Raw genomic sequence first — 15,772 nt, forward strand, 5'->3', positions numbered from 1 at the left:
CAAAGTGATGTCTCTGCTTTTTAATACACCGTCTAGGTTTGTCATAGCTTTTCTTCCAAGGAGCAAGTGTCTTTTAATTTCATAGTTGTAGTCACTTTCCACAGTGATTTTGGAGCCCAAGAATATAAAATCTGTCACTGGTTTCACTTTTTCCCCTTCTATTTATCATGAAGTGATGGGACTGGATTACATGGTCTCAGTTTTTTGAATGTTGAGTTTTAAGCTAGCTTTTTCACTCTCAACTTTCACCCTCATCATGAGGTTCTTTACTTTCCTCTTCACTTTCTACCATTAGGCTGGTATCATCTGTATATCTGAGGTTGTTGAAATTTCTCCTGGCAATCTTGATTTCAGCTTGTGCTTCATCCAACCCAGCATTTTACATGGTGTACTCTGCATATAAGTTAAGTAAGCAGAGTGATAATATACAGCCTTGTCATACCTCCTTTCCCAATTCTGAACCACTCAGTTGTTCCATGTCCAGTTCTAACTGTTGCTTCTTGACCTACATACTAGTTCCCTGACCAGGGGTCAAATCCAGCCCCCCTGCATTGGGAGCAAGATGTCTTAGCCACTGGACCACCAGGGAAGTCCCTACAATATGTTTTTTTAAAAGTAAAACTAATAATAAAATTGGGCAAAATAGACTATATCTAGGCAATTCACAGAGGAAAAAAAGTCCAAATGTCTAATTAGGATTCCCAATGCATGGTAGTCAGTGGGAATAAAGTGAATAGGCAGAGGGGTCCAATAGAGTACAATGGGAGCAGTGAGCAACCAAACACAGCACAGGACAAATTGGGGGTGAAGACAGGTGGCTGGGCTCAAATCACATCTCCATCCTTACCAGCTCCCTAACTGTGGGAAGCTCACTTAACTCTAAACCTCGATGTCCACGTCTGAAAATGAGGACAGTAATAATACACACCTGATATGCTTTCAAATTGTGGCGTTAGAGAAAACTCTTGTTCAGCAGTCCCTTGTTCAGCAAGGAGATCAAACCACTCATTTCTAAAGGAAATCAACTCTGAATATTCATTGGAAGGACTGTTGTGAAGCTAAAGCTCCAATACTTTGGCCATCTGATGCAAAGAGTCGACTCACTGGAAAAGACCCTGATGCTGCAAAAGATTGAGGGCAGGAGAAGAAGGGGATGATAGAGGATGAGATGGTTGGATAGCATCACTGACTCAATGGACATGAATTTGAGCAAACTCCAAGAGATAGTGGAGGACAGAAGAGCCTGGCATGCTGCAGTCCATGGGGTCACAAAGAGTTGGACATGACTTAGTGGTGACTGAACAATAACCACCATAGAGCAGGACTACTGTGGACCTTATACATATGGCCAGTATGAAACACAGCCCATGGCAATGTGTCTGGAATGTAAGAGTGCAATGCTGTTATTTTTTTATTTGATTCTAAGCCTACACCCTTAGAATTATATGCTGGGATGATTAAAACAATGACCTTTTTATCTGCTCTCTCTCCAAAAGAAAACTGTCATGAAAAACAGTGATTTTACAAAATAATAAAATATAGAGAACTTTATTTAAAGTTTGATAACTTCACTAAAGAACAACAAGAAATGTAACACAGATATTACTTCTCACCTGTAACATCGCCAAATGTTCAGTAGTGATAATTCCAGGGATAGTGGGAACAGGGGTAGGACAGAACATTCTCATACTGGGGATGGACCTGGGACCATTTCAGACCAGTGCTATCCAACAGAACTGTCGATAGTAATGGAAATGTCCTTTGATCTGTGCTGTCCATTATGGTTGCCACTGGCCATGTGTGGCTACTGAGTACTTGAAAAGCGGCTAACATGACTGAGGAACTGAATATTTAATTTCATCTTAATCATGAAACAACTACCCACATATGCTAGTGGCTACTACACTGGGCAGTATAGTTCTAGAAGGCAATCTAAAAACATCTAGATAGATGGCTTTCAAATACATACATCCTATGTCCCATGTTTGGTAATTCATTCCAGAGCAATAAAAGAACTATGGGATGGGGTGAGAGGAAAATAAACCGAAATAAGAAATCATTGCTGCTGCTAAGTCGCTTCAGTCGTGCCCGACTCTGTGCGACCCCCTAGACGGCAGCCAGTCAGGCTCCGCCATCCCTGGGATTCTCCAGGCAAGAACACTGGAGTGGGTTGCCATTTCCTTCTCCAAAGAAATAATTATACCTAGGAAAAAAGGATACTTACAATCATGAAGAGAATATGTAATTCCATTTATTTAAAAGTATATATGTCAATAAATTTATAAAAATAAGTCTTATGACTTATAAATTTCTTAATTCTTATTAATATTAAATATTAAAATGTTTTCATCTGGGGAAAAAATACCATAAAGATATTACTGGATCAAAAGATAAACTCAGTTTTAAGGCTTTTTTATATGTATATAACAAAGTTGCGTTCTAGAAAAGATGCCCCAATTTCAGCAACCAACTAACCAACTCCTCACACACACATCCTTATCTACAGCAAGCATTACAAGTTTTTGACCTTTGCTAATTTAACAACTGAAAAATTATGCCAAGTTGCTTCAGTCAGGCCTAACTCTGTGCAACCCTATGGACCATAGCCCTCCAGGATCCTCTGTCCATGTGATGCTCCAGACAAGAATACTGAAAAATTATATCTCTTTTTAAATTTGAATTTAATCTATTACTAGTGAAATTGCACATTTGTTAACTTGTTCATTATCTGTGTTTCTTTTAGAAATAGCATGTTCATATCTTTTGACTTTTTCAATATTAGGGTGTATATCTCTTTGCCAAGGTTCTTTATATATCAAGGTTATATCAAACTTGTCCTTTTATTTACGTTGCAAATATTTTCCTTCTGCCCTTTGCTTTGTTACTTTGTATCTTACCTTTTTACTATGTAGAAATCTTCACTATTTATATAACTAAAACCTATTCATTCCTTTTATGTTTTCTGCCTTTCATCATATACTTTAAAGAATCCATCTCCATTTGCCCAACAAACACTAACATCAGCCAAACACTTAGCCACTTGAATTGGTCATATAAATATGCCTGCTCTCTCCAGGTGCTGCGAGTATGCTAGTATCCTCCCTATTATTACATGTACACTGGACACCTCACTTTCAAATTCCTCAGAACACATTAGCTACCTCTGAATCTGGTACTAGCTATCCTTCTGGTCTGATCGTAAACTCTTCTCAGAAGTACACAGGACACTTCTTATTACTTCAACAAGTCTTCAGAGTAGTTTAAGATTTGAAGTTTCTTTAGTGGAGGTGGGGGGTATGGTTGGATAAAGTCCAAGATTTATCACAAGCATTCTTTTCCCTTTGTTTAAGATCTGGAAGAAACATATGTGTGTATGTTAGTCGCTCAGTCGTGTCCAACTCTGTGACCCTGTGGACTGTTGCCCGCCAGGCTCCTCTGTCCATGGGATTCTCCAGGCAAGAATTCTGGAGTGGGAAGAAACATATACTACTGGCCAAAAAAAAAAAAAAGTGCAAACTAAGGACCTCCTTGACCCTGTGTAGATAAACTAGGTAATCACACCCTTAGGTGTTTATAGTCCAATTGTGGCTCAGATGGTAAAGTGTCTGTCTGCAGTGTGGAAAACCTGGGTTCAATCCCTGGGCCGGGAAGATCCCCTGAAGAAGGAAATGGCAACCCACTCCAGGCCTCTTGCCTGGAAAATCCTATGGACAGAGGAGCCTAGTAGGCTATAGTCCATGGGGTCACAAAGAGTTGGACATGACTAAGCAACTTCACTTTACTTTACTTTAAGAGACAAAAATGTCAAGGCCAGAGAGATCCTAGAGACTACTAGGAGTTCAACCATCCCACTTTATAAAGTAGGAGGCAATACTCTAGGGGGATACAGTGATTTGCCCAAGGTCATATCAAACAGGTACACATTGCTACATTTAAAATGGTTAACCAGCAAGGATCTATTGTATAGCACAGGGAACTCTGTTCAATGTCATGTGGAAGTCTGGATGAGAGGGAGTTTGGGGGAGAAAGGATACATATATATGCATGGCTGAGTTCCTTTGCTGTCCACACTATCACGACATTCTTTTTTTTATATAACGACATTCTTATTCAGTTATACTCCAATACAAAATTAAAACTTTAATTTTTTAAAAAAAGTAGTAAAAAGACTCAAATGTTCAGTCCAGAAGTCTAGAGAATAGTGTAGAGGATATGAAAGGATAGAAAGAAAACACATTTATGATACACAAAGGGGAAACGTTCAATGACTGAATAAACTTAGCTATTTCTAAAACCACTATTGAGTCCTCTATGGTAGGATCTCAAAATTTCATCTATGCAAGCTCCCCATTAATATTCTGAGGAGAGTTCCTGAAGCAAATGAAAATAAACGGAAGAGACGAAAAATTTTCAGCATTCCCACATCCCCTGACCTCTGGGTCTGTTATCCATAGAAAGATGTAAATGCATCTTAATTTGGGACGTTTCAATCTTCACGTGCATTTACTATCATCCTCATGACTTATGCCGCCCAGCATATGATATTATTGAAATCATTTGGAGTAAGGAGAGATTTTGATATCACATGAAAACTCCTTTTTTAGAGCTGGAAGAATTTAGTAACATAAAATGAGTTCAGGACAAACAATTCCATGTTATAAATTAATCATTTAAAGCATATGTGAACATTAAAGTATCAGACAAAAAGTTACACATCCTATAAGTTTAATGGGGAGAATAAATTTTGAAGTGGGCTGAAAGACTGCATCATGAAATCAAATCAGGTATGATGACCAGCATTTGTTTTTTCTAAATGGAATGAAAGAGAAGTACCAGGAAAACTGTACATAAGAGGGTTAAGCATCATTGTGTAAAACTTTTGTCTCAATTATAACTATGTGTATATTGGGCGTTTACTGGAATATAATACAAAATAGATTTTTTTTTTTTTTTTACTGAGTCACTTACAGTCCATGGGATGGCAAGAGTCGGACACGACTTAGCTACTAAACCACCACCACCACTTTCAAAAAAGTATGAGAAACAAGTTTTTAAAAATATACATATATGTGCGTGTATGATTTATATACCTATATATATACGCCAAATACACTTTTATCCCTATTAAAGAGTTCGCTGGCACACTTAAGTACGGGTAAAGCTTGGGTTGTACACAAAGCTTATCAGAGCCCTCCTTAATCAGGAGTGCTGAAAGGAGCGAGGGAAAAAGGTAAAAGGGCAGAGGGCAAGAGGTCGGATGGATGAATGAATGAATGAATGAATGGTGGAATCTGACTGCTCAGGGGCCTGTTCTTACCCTGCCCTCTACCAGAAACATCCTCAGCTTCCTTCCTTCTCCTGGATAGGTTCAAGGGGTCATACATACAAAATAATGTAACTTCGCGGATCTGCCATTGTCCACAGGAAAGAAGGGGACACAGCACGCACGTGCCAGCAGCCCCTGAAGAGGGATGTTGACGCTTACTTCAAACCAGTGAAAAAGAAACAATTTCTGTATTTCCTCTCTTCCTTCCCTCAGAGCCACTGTGAGAATGGACTAAAGAACATTTCAGGGCAGTAAAAGCCAGCTGTTTACCCAGAGGCTGTGAGCGCCATCGAGATCACTCAGACCCAGCAAGCACCCCGGGGACGTTTACTCAAATGCTCGGTCGGGATAAGCCGGAGAAAGTTCCGACCCTATGCGTCCACGCCGCGGCCCCCTCACCATTTGCATCGCCTGCTCCATCCACTTTTCGGTCTCCTCCGCAGACACGGAGTACGCGCCATCGGCAGTCTCCGTGGATCCCGCCTTTGCCTCCATACTGCACCCGGGCCGCCTCGCTCAGCAACTGAGGCCGCGGGGAAATAGCACAGGCTACGGAACGCGGCGGATGCGGGCCGTCGTTTCCGGGGGAATCGAACGGTGAGGCACTCGGGAGCGAATTCTGGACGGACCTGGGCGCCCCGGACCAGTGAGCTGCGGCAGCAACAGAAAAGGGCAACTGCTCAGCTATAGTCCACGCCCCCTTCCCGCTCCGGTGACAGTGTCTGCGGAAAGTCGCCTTTGTGATTTCTGGAGAGCACCGAGCGGGACGACGGCCGTCCAGCCGGGTCGTCCGTGCCAGGCGACAAAGAAAGGGTTTCCTGGTGGACCATCATCCCTTCCCTCTAGACAGTCCGCACCCCGGGGGCCTGAAAATGCTTAGATCTACGTGGAATTTTCTGAAACGTCACAAAAAGAAATGCATCTTCCTGGGCACGGTCCTCGGAGGTGGGTGACAGCGTTCTTGGCAAGGCGCATTGGAAGAAGGGGGTGGGAGAGGGGTGTGTGTCTTCTAAAATAGAGGCGGAGAGACCACAGCCCAGGATTCGATCAACCTTGAGACGGGGAATGGGATGACAAACCTCCAAGGCTCTTTAAAGAAAGAAAGTATCCGATTCTTTGCGACCCCATGGACTGTAGCCTACCAGGCTCCTCCATCCATGGGGTTTTCCAGGCAAGAGTACTGGAGTGGGTTGCCATTTCCTTCTCCAAGGCTTTTTACATCTTTGCAATTGTGAAATGTGTGCCCTTTGCCCTGGCACTGCCCTTTACTCTGTTTTTCGCCTTTTTCTCACTGCCTTTGGGATAACTCACCTCAGTGTTTTGGGGCTTTTTTGTTTGTTTGTTTCTTGGGTTCTTTTCTCTCTTTTTTTTCCCTTCTGTTTCAAGGCACCATTCTCTTCCACATGTTTTCTTATTCTCTTCTCTTGTTTTCCCATGAGATTTTTCATTTCTATTTGGCACTCCCAGTACTTGATTTGGCATTCATCCTTCCCAGAAGTTTCACAATATTCGAGGAGAGTAAACTAAAGCTTGCACTTCGAGTTTTGTTTAAAGTTAATTCGAATTTTTTGAAAACAGCACAGTTGTATTGAAGGACTGTGCTAGAAGGTATATGCTAGACAAAAAAACACAGATCAAGATTTTAGCTCTGTTCCTGCTCTTTTAGAATACAAACTATGTAGTAAACTAGGTAGTAAGAAAGTATTTGCAGGATGCTGGACAAGCAGGATCTTCAAGATTGGGATGAATTCCCACCTAATTCACATAATTAAGTTACCCAGGCTGAGAGGAGATTTAGAAACAGATTAGATAACAATCTTGAGAGCTTTTCCTAGTAAGACAGTCATGTCCTAATGAGCGGAGATCTGAAGGAAGGAACAAAATGCCTTGGGTGATACAGGAGAAAGAAATGCAGGAATGTTAAGAGGGAGTTTTTAGCATTTGAGTTTTTTGAGATACATTGTCACTAACTACATACTTTGGTTACAGAAGTAGTCAAAAGCAAAAGCAGAAGTTTCCCAAAGAATTTCGTGGTTTTTCTCTTACTATTGATTATATTTTATGGCTCCCAAACAATTTGAAATTGAGAGTACTCTTAGTAATTAAGCTCTGTTGATTCTTGAAAATTTGAAACAGGCTTCTTGTTAATGAGGCAAGGAGAGTGTTTTCCTTGTCTCTGAGGTCTATCACAAATCAATAATGATCAAGTATAAATTTTTATGGCATTTGAAAAATTCTTTACAGATAGAAATGTATTTTTCAGTGTTTTTATCCACTGATATCTAATTATATTTAAACTGTGCTAAAACTACTGAATCCACTTTATTTGTAGAAGCTAATGATTTGTGTGTGATGGAAGAAGTATAAATAGAATACTTTTGCCACGACTGAAGGAAAGAAAATAGTGTCTCTTTAGAACCTAAGAAAAAATAGCATTCCCCTTCAGATTTATGGAACAACCTGATGGTGTATTAGAAATAATCATAAGGGAAGCAAAACAGTACATTTAAGATATATAAACTTTTTTTTTTCGAAAATCTGTCGAGAGCTTTACAGGTACAGATTAAGAGGAAAGAGAAAGGCGAGGGGTGAGGGGCAGGGGGAAAGTTCAGAGGAACAGGAAAAGGAAATGATCCTAGTATTTTATAGCAAAAAGGGATGTCAGTCTAAAAGGACAAATAGAGTAGATGACCGTGACTGGCATTTCTTTGACCCTCATAGTCTTTCTGCTTCAAGGGATAGGTCTTACAACATGGTACATATCAATTAATCTAATTTAAGAAACATTTATCCCTTGCCTATAGTGTTGAAGGGCTTCCCTGGTGGCTCAGTCGGTAAAGATCTGCCTGCAATTCAGGAGATCCAAGTTTGATCCCTGGGTTAGGAAGATCCCCTGGAGAAGGAAATGGCAACCCACTCCAGTATTCTTGCCTGGAGAATCCCATGGACTGAGGAGCCTGGTGGACTACAGTCCATGGGGTTGCAAGAGTCGGACACGACTTACTGACTAAACCACTACCATAGTGTTGAAAGTAATATGCTTGGAAATACCAGATTCACAGAGATTTTTAATAGTAATAGCTACCATTTTGGGGGTTCCCAGTGGGCCCTATATTAAGTTCTTCTGTTGAGTGGAGATGATGACAGGATAGCTGTTGTTATCTGCATTCAAAAACATGGAAACCTGACTGCTAAGAATTTAAGAAACTTGCCAAGGATCCCAGAATTAGTAACAGGGAAGCTAGAACTCAAACCCCAATGTGTTAGATCCAGAGCACATTCTCTTTCTACACTGTGCCATTCTGTCTTCATGAACTTTATGGTCTGAGAGGAATGAAAACAAATGATTTAGTTTGTTCCAGCTGGTATAACAAAATACCACAGACTGGGTGGCTTATAAATAACAGAAATTTATTTCTGACAGTTTGGAGCCTGGAAGTCTAAGATCAGGGGGCAAGCATGGCTTGGTGAGGGGCTGCTTCTGAGTTAGATCCTCACATGGCAGAAGGGTCTAGGGATCTCAGTGAAGTCCCTTTAATAAGAACATTAATCTCATTCTTGAGGGCTACACACCCATGCCCTAAGCACTTCCCAAAGACTCCATCCTCCCAGCACCATGGAATAGGGCCTTAGAATTTCAGCAGATGAATGTAGAGGAGATACATACATTCAAACCATAGCAGCAAGTATGCAAAACAATAAGAACTGAAAAAATGCTATACATATCAAACTGGCAAATAGCATGTACAGTTGGAAAAAAAAAATTAGGAAAAGGCTTCATGGAAGAAGTGGCACATTTTGATAGACGTGCAAATTAGGTAAGATATCAACATTCCTGCCCAAGAAGCTTGTCCATCCAATGGTGGGGGAAAAAAAAAAACCTCAGTAAAAACTTTGACTTACGGGCCTTCTTAGGTAGGAATTTGGATGACTAACTGCTTTAGACAAAGTCGTACAATTTGATCAGTTTTAAGACTAGAGCAGTGGTTCTCAAACTTTTTGGCCTGAGGTCTCCTTTACACTTTTAAAAATTAAGGACTCTAAAGAGCTCTATAAAATTTATGTCTAATAATAATTGTGTCCATATTAAAAATTAAAACCAGAGTATTTTTGAAGTAGTAATTATTTAAAAATGACAATAGTAAATCTATCACATATTAACATAAATATTATTTTCAGAAGACAAGTGAGAAAAGTAGCATTGTTTTACATTTTACAAATCTCTTTACTGTCTCGGAGAAGGCAATGGCAACCCACTCCGGTACTCTTGCCTGGAAAATCCCATGGACCGAGGAGCCTGGTGGGCTGCAGTCCATGGGGTTGCTGAAAGTTGGACACGACTGAGCAACTTCACTTTCACTTTTCACTTTCATGCATTGGAGAAGGAAATGGTAATCCACTCCAGTGTTCTTGCCTGGAGAATCTCAGAGACGGGGGAGCCTGGTGGGCTGCTGTCTATGGGGTCGCACAGAGTCGGACACAACTGAAGCGACTTAGTAGCAGCAGCAGCTTTACTGTCTGCCTTCTAGTAGCAGCAGCAGCTTTACTGGCTTATATCTCTTTCCACGTTTAGTCAGTTGCAATATGCACTTGTCATGTAGTCTTTAGAAAACTCCACTATACACTCACTCGTATGAGAATGAGAATGAAAAAGGCAAAGAGCATTTGTGTTATTACAGAAATAATTTTTACTCACAGATGCCCTGAAAGGTTATTGTACACCTACAGGAGTGCCCAGGCCACACTTTGAAAACTGCTATGGTAGGTGGCTCAGACAATAAAGAATCTGCCTGCAGTGCAGGAGACACAGAAGACGCAGGTTTGATCCCTGGATTGAGAAGATGCCTTGGAGAAGGAAATGGCAACCCACCCCAGTATTCTTGCCTGGAAATCCTGTAGCTAGAGGAGCTTGGTGGGCTACAGTCCATGGGAGCCCAGAGTTGGACACGCCTGAGCGAAGAACACTTTCTCTTTTTTCTCTTTAATGCTAGCAAAAGTGTTGCAGAGAACAACCAAATTTATATGTATTCACTTGCTGATTTTTAAAAATCTCAGAGCATTGATTTATAATTTATATCTTAATCCCTATAACATCTTGGTCTCTTTAGTTTTTCATTTATTCATCCATTCATTCAACAAACATTTGAATGAGAGTGACTAGTCTCACTGTTTTCGACTTGGGTGACACAGAGAAATAAGACTCAGTTTTTGACTTTGAAGAACTCATGGTATGTCCATAAAGCAGAAATGGAAATAAACAAAAGTAATGCAATCATAGTATCAGAGTACCATGGTAGAGGAGGATCTGTGGGAGCATAGAGAGTCGTGTTCAGCAAGCCCCACTGAAGAATCAACTGGAGTCACAGCTACAAAGAAGAAGGGAACACAATGGGGAAAGGGGATGTTCAGCAGCAAATATGTATTGAGCTTCAATTGTGTACCAATGTCATATATTGGGGGTGCATCATTTGCAAATGACAAAAGGCAAAACATTTGGGGATGTTTTCAAGGAACTTCCTTAAAGGCTACATTTTTAAGATACCCCCAAGTAATTCTGATGTTAAGTAGAACAGGGAACCACATTAAGAAATGATGGCAGGGTGTTGAAGAATTCTAAACATGGGAATTGAATAGTCAGATTTAACTTTTAACAAATCACTTTGCCTATAAAACCTGGGTTGAAAAGGTGTGAGACCAGAAACAAAAGAGGAGAATTAGGAAACTGTTAAACCAGTTCAAGAGCATTAATAATTGGATCTGAATGAAAATAATGGTAAAAGGGTGGACTAAAGTGGCAAAATTTAGAAAATATTTCTGAAAAGAATCAATAGCAGGGTTTGGTGGTCTTTTGGATGGGAGTAAAGTTAACAGATTATTTTCAAACTCTTACAGAAATTATTAACCTAATAAAATAGTTATATTTCAGAATTTTCATCCATGAAGACACTAAGTGATGATTTTAGAAAACCAAGTTTATAATATAGAACAGCTTCCCTTGTGACTCAGCTAGTAAAGAATCCGCCTGCAATGTGGGAGACGTAGGTTCAATCCCTGGGTTAGGAAGATCCCCTGGAGAAGGAAAAGGCTACCCATTCCAGTGTTCCAGCCTGGAGAATTCCATGGACTGTATAGTCCATGGGATCGCAAAGAGTCAGACACGACTGAGCAACTTTCACTTCACTTCATGATAAAGAAAGACTAGAAGACATTTTGCTTTGGCATCCATGTTCTGAAAGGAAACCTCAATACATTTTGCATTTATTTTTTGAGATCTTTAATGAATTTTCATTATTTATAACTAAGTTATAACTAAAGAGATTTTAAAGCTCCTGTAATCCCAACCTTTCATTTTTATGAAGAAATTTAAACCCAGAAAGATGTTGCTGTTGCTAAGTCGCTTCAGTCGTGTCCGACTTTGTGCGACCCCATAGACGGCAGCCCACCAGGCTCCACCGTCCCTGGGATTCTCCAGGCAAGAACACTGGAGTGGGTTGCCATTTCCTTCTCCAATGCAGGAAAGTGAAAAGTGAAAGTGAAGTTGCTCAGTCGTGTCCGACTCTTCGCGACCCCATGGACTGCAGCCTACGAGGCTCCTCCGTCCATGGGACTTTCCAGGCAAGAGTACTGGAGTGGGTTGCCATTTTCTTCTCCACCAGAAAGATGGGACATGCTTAAAAGTTTCCTACCTAGTTGATGCCTCAGCTATCAGTGTCTGTTCTCTTTCAGACAAGAATTCAAGCAGCAAGTCAGGTGTATAGATCCTGAGCTCCATATTTTAGGCAATGAATTCTCTGCCTTCATTCTTATTTCCCTAGGGAGACAAATCTGACCAAAAAAACCCAAAAAACAAGAATTTATGAATTTTGAGAATGAGAAGATGGATAAATTAGTCCTTGTGTAGAAACTTAACTTCAATGCTAATTCAAGGAAAAGAATGGATTATGGAATTTTACCCTAACACTGTGTGCTGGTTTGCTAGGGCTGCCATAAAAGAGTACCACATGCTTAAGCAAGAGAAACTTATTGTCTCACAGCTCTGGAGGCCAGAAATCATTCCATCTAAGGGCTATGAGTGAAGGATCTGTTTCAGGCCCCTCTCCTTGGCTTGTAGATAACTCCCTCCTCCCTGTGTCTTCATGTCATCTTCCCTCTACACATGTCTGTGTCCAAACTTCCGCTTTTTATAAGAACACCAGTCATACTGGATCAGGCCCATCTAATGACCTTTTAACTGGATTATCGCTACAAAGACCCTATCTCCAAATAATGTCACTTCCTGAAATACTGGGGCTTCAACATGTTAATTTGGGGTAGGACACTTTTCAACTCATAATAATTTATTCTTTTAGCTTTAGTAACCATATACTACAGTTACCAAATAAACAGTACAGTTAGTTGAGCTCTAACAATACAGGTTTGAACTGTGCTAGACCTATTATAGGGAGCTTCCCTGGTGGCTCAGCAGTAGAGAATCCTCCTGCAATACAGGAGACACAGGTTCAGTCCTTGGGTTGGGAAGATCCCCTGGAGAAGGAAATGGCAACCCACTCCAGTATTCCTGCTGGAAAAATACCATGGACAGAGGAGCCTGGTGGGCTACGGTCCATGGGGTCGCATAGTGTCAAACACAGCTGACGTGAGCATGCATGCACGCAGGTAGACCACTTATATGCAGACTTTTTTTCAGTAAATACTGCAGCACTGCGGATCCTCAGCTGGTTGAATCCAAGGGCACAGAACTGTGCAGTGGGCCCACTGTAAAGTTGCATGCAGATTTTCCGCTTCTCGGAGGGAGTGTTCTGCACTCCTAACCCTGGAGATGTTGAAAGGTCAACTGTAGTCCCTAAAGTACTTTTATCAGACACTCTTGAAAATTTGATGAAAGCAATGGACCTTCTCCTCAGGAAAGCACATAGACCAATCAAACTTATTGTTATTCCAGAGAATTCTTAACTATACAAGGGGTGTCATTGCAGCATTTCATTTTACACTATTATGGTTTGAGGAATAATAATCATTTTACCCAAAATTTTTAGCCCTTAGGCAAATAAAATAAAAGCAGTTCACTGAGAAGTTGTTATGTAAGAGTTGCCTGTCAAAGGGTTACTTTGTGAAACATAAATCAGTTTCTTCATTCTGTTAGTATTATAGCACTGTCATCAGTTTATTGAGGCTGGATTATGAGAAGGGTAGCTCTGGAGCCATTTATATGAATTTTTATTTATTCTTTACAGATGAGTATAATACATTTATTTGCATACAAACAAAAGCAGTCACACTTTGTTTCTAATTATTTGTAGCACATACTCTTTCACTGAACTATGACTTTTAAGATATTTAACATATCAGTTCATCTGTATTGCTTACATTAGTGAAAATAATTCAGGATATAATGGCACCCCACTCCAGTACTCTTGCCTGGAAAATCCCATGGACAGAAGAGCCTGGTAGGCTGCAGTCCATGGGGTCGCGAAGAGTCAGACACGACTGAGCGACTTCACTTTCACTTTTCACTTTCCTGCATTGGAGAAGGAAATGGCAACCCACTCCAGTGTTCTTGCCTGGAGAATCCCAGGGACAGCGGAGCCTGGTGGGCTTCCGTCTATGGGGTCGCACAGAGTCAGACACGACTGAAGCGACGCAGCAGCATTCACTTTAACGTTCCTAGAGGACTTTCTCTTCTCCACTGATGACAGACAAATCAAATCCATTTATTGAGCTCACATACAGTCCTTATGTTCTTCTTGTCATATTGGTGGCTACAGACAGTTGGAGGTAGGTGAGGATTAGTTACTTCCTGCAACCTTGTTGCGAAGTTATGAAACAAATTTGGCACACGTTAAAACATGTTAGCAAGCATAGATTAAAACAGTATCATTACTTGTTCTGTAAGTTCATTGAAATCCCAGTGTCCTTTCTTGGTGCAGCAACAGAACCACACATAAAAGATTTACTGGAAGCAAATGCAACAATATTCTCAATGTAGGATTCTGTTGGCCCTTTGGTTAACTCTTGTCTAAGAATCCTTTGAACTATCTATTCCTAAAAGGTGAAGGATTTGCTAGGTTAGTGTGTTCTTGTTCAAATGAATATTACTCAAATGTTTTAGCTAAATCCAGTATCTTAAACATTTAATCTATAAAAAGCCATTTCTGATATTTATTGTGCTTGGTAAAAGTTAGTTTAAGTACTTACACCTTGAAATGTGGCTTTTGACCAAATGCTAACTAACCATGCCAGAGTGTTCACTTTACCAGCCAGGACAATTGATTGCCCACAGGGTATGACCAAAATTTATGTTATACTGTCTATACTAAAATGTGTTAAAGTAAATTACAGGCACACGACCCCACCTATATTTTTATACTCTTATAAGTTAGGAATTTCTGTACCCTCTTCTCCCTCCCTTTTTCATGTAAGTTTCTAGTTTTCCATGTCTGCCTGACTGCTTACCTTTCTCTTAGTCTTCCTTTAAAATTTTTTCTTATATTTTTAAAAATATTATATTTTGATTGAAGCAAATGTGGAAACCATAGAGAAGCAAGCAGAAGGAAAAAAAGCACCCACTATCCCACTCTTCAGCAGTGATCATTGTTTAATATATGTTAGAAATTAAAATCCATCTGTTACATATATATCTACTTACATTAAAAAGCAAAACTTTCGGGATCTTATTTTATTTTCTAACAATATAACATGGATAGTTCCTTGAGTCATGAACTGTTTAGCAATGTGGTTTTTAATAGCTATAAGATTCCGTTGTATGGCTAGGCCATAATGTATTTAAACAGTTCCCTTTTGTTGGACACTTAGAATATCTCCAGTTCACTATTAAAGGCATCGCCTGACTTTGTAGACTTAATTCCCTTCTGTTTCTTCAGAGCTCATCTTTATGTACCCATCTGCCATTGACCTTTAAAATGCCAATCTCCTTTTCTTTTTCTTTAGGTTGCAATTATATAATTATTTAATTTAGGTTTTTAAAAGTTGTGATTTTTAGCTTTTCACTAATATAAGCCCTATATTTAGAAAAGTTGGGTTAAAAATACTGTTTGGAATTTTTGATTCTCTAATAAACTGGATTAGTATGCTAACTTGTTTTTGAAAATAATTTTAGGAGTATATATCCTGGGGAAATACGGACAGAAGAAAATCAGAGAAATACAAGAAAGGGAGGCTGCAGAATACATTGCCCAAGCACGACGACAGTATCATTTTGAAAGTAACCAGAGGACTTGCAATATGACAGGTAAGACAGAGAAATATTTATACACGTATGAAGTTGCTTGATGATTTATATTAATTTACATATCTCTAGGAGCAAAGTTAGAGGAAAAGGCAAAAATGACAAATCTAGCAAGTGTTTACGTGATTTAACTGAAATACATTATTTAATGTGGATTTTAAAAATCAGTGTAAATTAATAATGCAACATAAATACTAGTT

At 39.9% G+C, this 15,772-nt stretch overlaps 2 protein-coding genes across 7 annotated transcripts in view; one reads left to right on the top strand and one right to left on the bottom strand.

The window, feature by feature from the left end:
• Positions 1-6,170, bottom strand: part of ADAT2 (adenosine deaminase tRNA specific 2) — a 28,433-nt gene extending 22,263 nt beyond the window's left edge. For 4 of the 5 annotated variants that reach the window (XR_014065849.1, XR_014065850.1, XM_081531049.1 and 1 more), the window contains exon 1: positions 5,726-6,170. Coding sequence is in view for 2 of the 5 variants with exons in the window: in XM_081531049.1 (XP_081387175.1) it covers positions 5,726-5,821 (96 nt within the window). In the remaining 3 variants the exon portion in view is untranslated. Of the gene's footprint in view, positions 1-928; positions 1,122-5,725 lie in introns of all 5 variants that reach the window. The other variant, XM_081531050.1, reaches the window with a different exon arrangement.
• The window catches only part of PEX3 (peroxisomal biogenesis factor 3), a 31,074-nt gene continuing 21,273 nt past the window's right edge, over positions 5,972-15,772 (top strand). For both annotated transcript variants that reach the window (XM_081531026.1, XM_081531025.1), the window contains exons 1-2: positions 5,972-6,271; positions 15,444-15,575. Coding sequence is in view for 1 of the 2 variants with exons in the window: in XM_081531025.1 (XP_081387151.1) it covers positions 6,199-6,271; positions 15,444-15,575 (205 nt within the window). In the remaining variant the exon portion in view is untranslated. The remainder of the gene's footprint in view (positions 6,272-15,443; positions 15,576-15,772) is intronic.

This window comes from Giraffa tippelskirchi, chromosome 9, assembly GCF_054371585.1.
Source record: "Giraffa tippelskirchi isolate mGirTip1 chromosome 9, T2T-mGirTip1v1.2.pri, whole genome shotgun sequence".
Taxonomy (NCBI): domain Eukaryota; kingdom Metazoa; phylum Chordata; class Mammalia; order Artiodactyla; family Giraffidae; genus Giraffa; species Giraffa tippelskirchi.